This window comes from Meleagris gallopavo, chromosome 9, assembly GCF_000146605.3.
Source record: "Meleagris gallopavo isolate NT-WF06-2002-E0010 breed Aviagen turkey brand Nicholas breeding stock chromosome 9, Turkey_5.1, whole genome shotgun sequence".
Classification (NCBI taxonomy): domain Eukaryota; kingdom Metazoa; phylum Chordata; class Aves; order Galliformes; family Phasianidae; genus Meleagris; species Meleagris gallopavo.
In genome coordinates, this window is record NC_015019.2 from 633,923 (window position 1) to 637,648 (window position 3,726).

Here is a 3,726-nt window from a genome sequence, read left to right on the forward strand (position 1 = left end):
CGTGAGCGCGGCCCGGGCCGGGGGTTGCGGCCCTACGGAGGCCTTTCGCCTCACGGCCGTGCGCTGGGAGCTGGAGCTCGTAGGATCGAGCTTGCTCCGAAACGCGCTCCCTCTGTGCTGCTGTGGTGCCGGCGTTGCCTTCTGTCACAGCGTGGTTTAACTGCCGAGCGCCTTTCAGAAGAATTGGGTGTTTGTTTATTTCGTTTTAATTTCTGGTTTTCCTGCTAGAGAGATGGCAGCGAGCAGATCTTTGTCTGGCTGAAAGCGGTTCCTGCGGAGATGCTTTGAAAGCAGTTTTATTCTGCAGACCTGATCGGGATATCATAGAATCGTTTGAGTTGGAAGGGACCCTTAAGGGTCATCTGGTCCAACTCCTCTGCAATGGACAGGAAGGAAAATTCACAGCTTGATGAGGTTGCTCAGGGCCTGGTCTGTATGTAGTTAGCTGTGTTTGCAGCAGTGCCTGTGCGTGTCTGGGTGCTGCGTGTCAGGAGGTTGTGCTGCCTCAGCTCCCACGATGATTCAGAATGTATTGATAGTGCAAAGGTGAAGTTTGAGGAGCTGTCAGTCTTCAGACTCTTGGAGTCAGGGAGAAGGAAAGGGAGCTGCTTGCATGTTCCTCCAGTGGCACAGGGCAGATAGGAGAAAGCTGCTCACCTGCTGGGACTGGCAGTCTTTTCAGAGGAGTCTGTAGCACAAGGTTTGGCCTTGGGCAGTTGCAGGGACAAGATTTCCTCCCTTGTTTTTCTATGGAAACACTACTGTTGATAGGATCTTTTGCTCTGCAGGAGGCTGCAAAGCTGTCTTATAGATCACCTCAAAACGGAGTGAACTCGGGAGGAAAAAAACAATCAGCCTTGTCAGTACTGTAAGCACTGTGTGCCCCTGGGTGCGGAGGGTGTTCCTGAAATAGTAACTTGAGGGGGAGGGAATGGCTGGCTCCAAGTAGCCTAGCAAGTGCTTGCTTGATTCTGAAGGGCTTTGGTGCTTATGTTCTGTCCTGAATAACGAAGCTGGGTGTTCTTGTGACGCGTCCCTCTTGGAGGGGCCTGGTTTTCTGAATGCAGCTTTGGGTTTCAATTGCTTGTTGAAATACTGTCTTGCTTCTGAAGCACCCTTCAAATTAACTGTTTCTCTTTATTACAGACAAATCTCCCAATCTTCAAATTGAAGGAGTCGTGTGTGAGAAGACGATACAGTGACTTTGAATGGCTGAAGAATGAGCTGGAACGAGACAGTAAGGTGAGGTCTTGCTCAGACACGCCTATTCCTGCAAGTGAGCTGTATGAGAGCAGCTGTAGCAATAATTTTGTCCAGAGGAGAGGCTGTGGTGGGCAGCAACCGGGGCTCGATTTCTGTCCGTGTGATGAGTGTCAAATGATGAAGGATGCCCTCTCTCAAGTGGCAGTTCTGCTGACAGGAGTGATTCTTTGCTTTCAGATTGTAGTGCCACCGCTGCCTGGAAAAGCTTTGAAACGACAGCTTCCGTTCCGAGGAGACGAGGGCATCTTTGAGGAGTCCTTCATTGAGGAGCGGAGACAGGGATTAGAACAGTTTATTAACAAGTAAGCTTGATGTCCTGGGCTTGCTGCCTGCTTGTTCTCCCAGCTGCTGCTGGTAGAAGAGGGTGGTGAGTTGACCAGAAAGGAATCTAGATATGCTAGTGTTATGCTAAAGGACGTTGTCTGCTTCCAGGTAATGAAACCATAGGTCTGAAGCAAATGTAAGCCCCCATGTAGGTTGTGTTTTGAGAGTGAAGCAAATCTTAGCAGAACAGTTCTGTTACAGAGATCTGCTACCTGGGCAGTGTTGGCTCAGGATGCTCCCGACCTCCTGCTGTGGTGGGGAACTCTCTGCTCGAGCATCTTTCTGGCCCTGTTGCACATTGACTCAGTGGCCTTGGACTGAGGCCAGCGTGGGTGTGCTGGGAGCTGCTGGCTGCCCATGAGCGGAGATCTCTGCCTTGCTCACCGCCTGCAGAAAATGTGTGCATGGGGGTCTTGGTGGTGCTTCTGCTAACCTCTACCTCTGGTTTTCTTCTAGAATTGCTGGGCACCCGCTGGCACAGAACGAGCGCTGCTTACACATGTTCCTGCAAGAGGAGACTATTGATAGGAATTACGTCCCAGGGAAAGTGCGCCAGTAGGAGCACCTGGCTCTGTCTTCCTCCATTCCACCCTCCCTCCTGCAAAAATGACATTTATTTTTACACTAAATCTGTCTTCTCTGAACCAGCTTTTCCTCTCTTGAACCTCCCAGTTTGTTCAGTATTTTCCTCTTTTGTAACTGGCAGCAGCTTGTTCTTCTGGGCTGTGGTCTTGGCCTAAAGGTATGAAGATTTATGCAAGTGAATGTGTTGTCCCACACCTAACGGCAGGTGTGAATAGGTGTGGAGCAGGAACTTGCTTGTGGCATTATGGTGTAGGAGCTGCCTCTCTCCCTGTACAGAAAGGTATGAGATGACCTTCACTCCCCTGTCCATGCAGCCCCAAGCTTCTCTGCAGGAGACTCTGAAGAATAGCAATTGTCATGTTGGTCAGTGATTGCATCAGGTATTAGAGTTTTAGTAAGGCTTATCCAAAACAGTGAGTAGGTGCCTGGGTGTTTTGGTCCCTCGTCCACCCCATTCACCCTGCATGAAACCCCCATTCTTCACTGTCTGGAAGTGCAGAGGCCCAAAACTTACTCTAACCCTGCGCTCAGCCTCCTGCATTACAGACCCGTGTGGTGTGTTAGTGTCAGCCCCTCTCCTTTCTCGCTTGCTGCAGGCAGCTCGGGGGGGTTCCCACGACGTGTGCTCTCCTGATGCTGTGTGTGAGCAGGTCGCTGGGTGGAAGCTGGGCAAGCCTGGCCTATCGCAGTATGGGCTCAAGCTTTAAAAATGCATTGACGTTTTTAGTTCAGCTGAGCTGTGGTGACCTCCTCCTGTGCCCCAGCTGCAGAAGGGGGAGATGGGTCTGGCTGAGGAGCAGGAGGCGGCCATGGCTGTTGTGGTGCAATGGTGGTGACAGGTGACAGCAGCTGGCTGCTGCAGGAGGAGCCCAGCGTGAGGGTGGCACCACTTCTCCAATAAGGGACAGCAGGAGCTGCTGGGTCAGTTCTGGGTTAATCAGTTGGCACGGAACAGGATAAGGACTGATGGATTTTTGTCTTTTCTCCGTTTTGCAATGAACTAGACAGTGACAGTGTGGAAGGTACAAGGCTGATTGGGAACCGTCCAGGGCTTGTGAGCAACCTGCTGCACCAGAGCTGTCCTTTGGAGACCCCTCTGGCTGTCATGGCTGTATCGTGTGAGGCTCAGGGACTCCTCAGGTCAATGCTGGCAGCTTTGTGGGCACTCCTTCAGGTTGTGGCGTGTGTAGAGCCTCTCTCAGAGCCCAGACCCATGGTGGCTGCCCCCCGGTCCCTGCCAGGCTCCCTGCCACGCTCACCTCTACGGCCTCCGTAGTGTCCCCTGGGTGTTCTGACGGCCTGGTGCTGAGGGTGAGGGGTGGGGCTGAGAGATGAGAAGGGGCCGAAGCCAGGATGGAGCTGCTCGGGGACCGCGTGGCTGCTGGAAGTCCTTTGTCCCCATCAGCCCCTGCTTGGAGGGAGGGTCCCCTCGTCCTTCGCATCCCGCTGCGGGGCAGCCCCCAGTCGGCTGTCCCATCTGTCCAGTGTACCCTCCCGGTTCCGTTCGCATTAAACCACTGTGAAGCCAAGTCTCCGCCTCGTCCTGCGGGCAGC

At 53.1% G+C, this 3,726-nt stretch overlaps 1 protein-coding gene across 1 annotated transcript; it reads left to right on the forward strand.

The window, feature by feature from the left end:
* Positions 1 to 1,110: 1,110 nt before the first annotated feature.
* Positions 1,111 to 3,701, forward strand: SNX12 (sorting nexin 12; the record flags this gene model as incomplete). Its single annotated transcript, XM_031554618.1, has 3 exons — positions 1,111 to 1,242; positions 1,441 to 1,565; positions 2,044 to 3,701. Coding segments are annotated over 3 exons (360 nt in total), but the record flags the coding sequence as incomplete, so codon positions are not given.
* Positions 3,702 to 3,726: the final 25 nt, after the last annotated feature.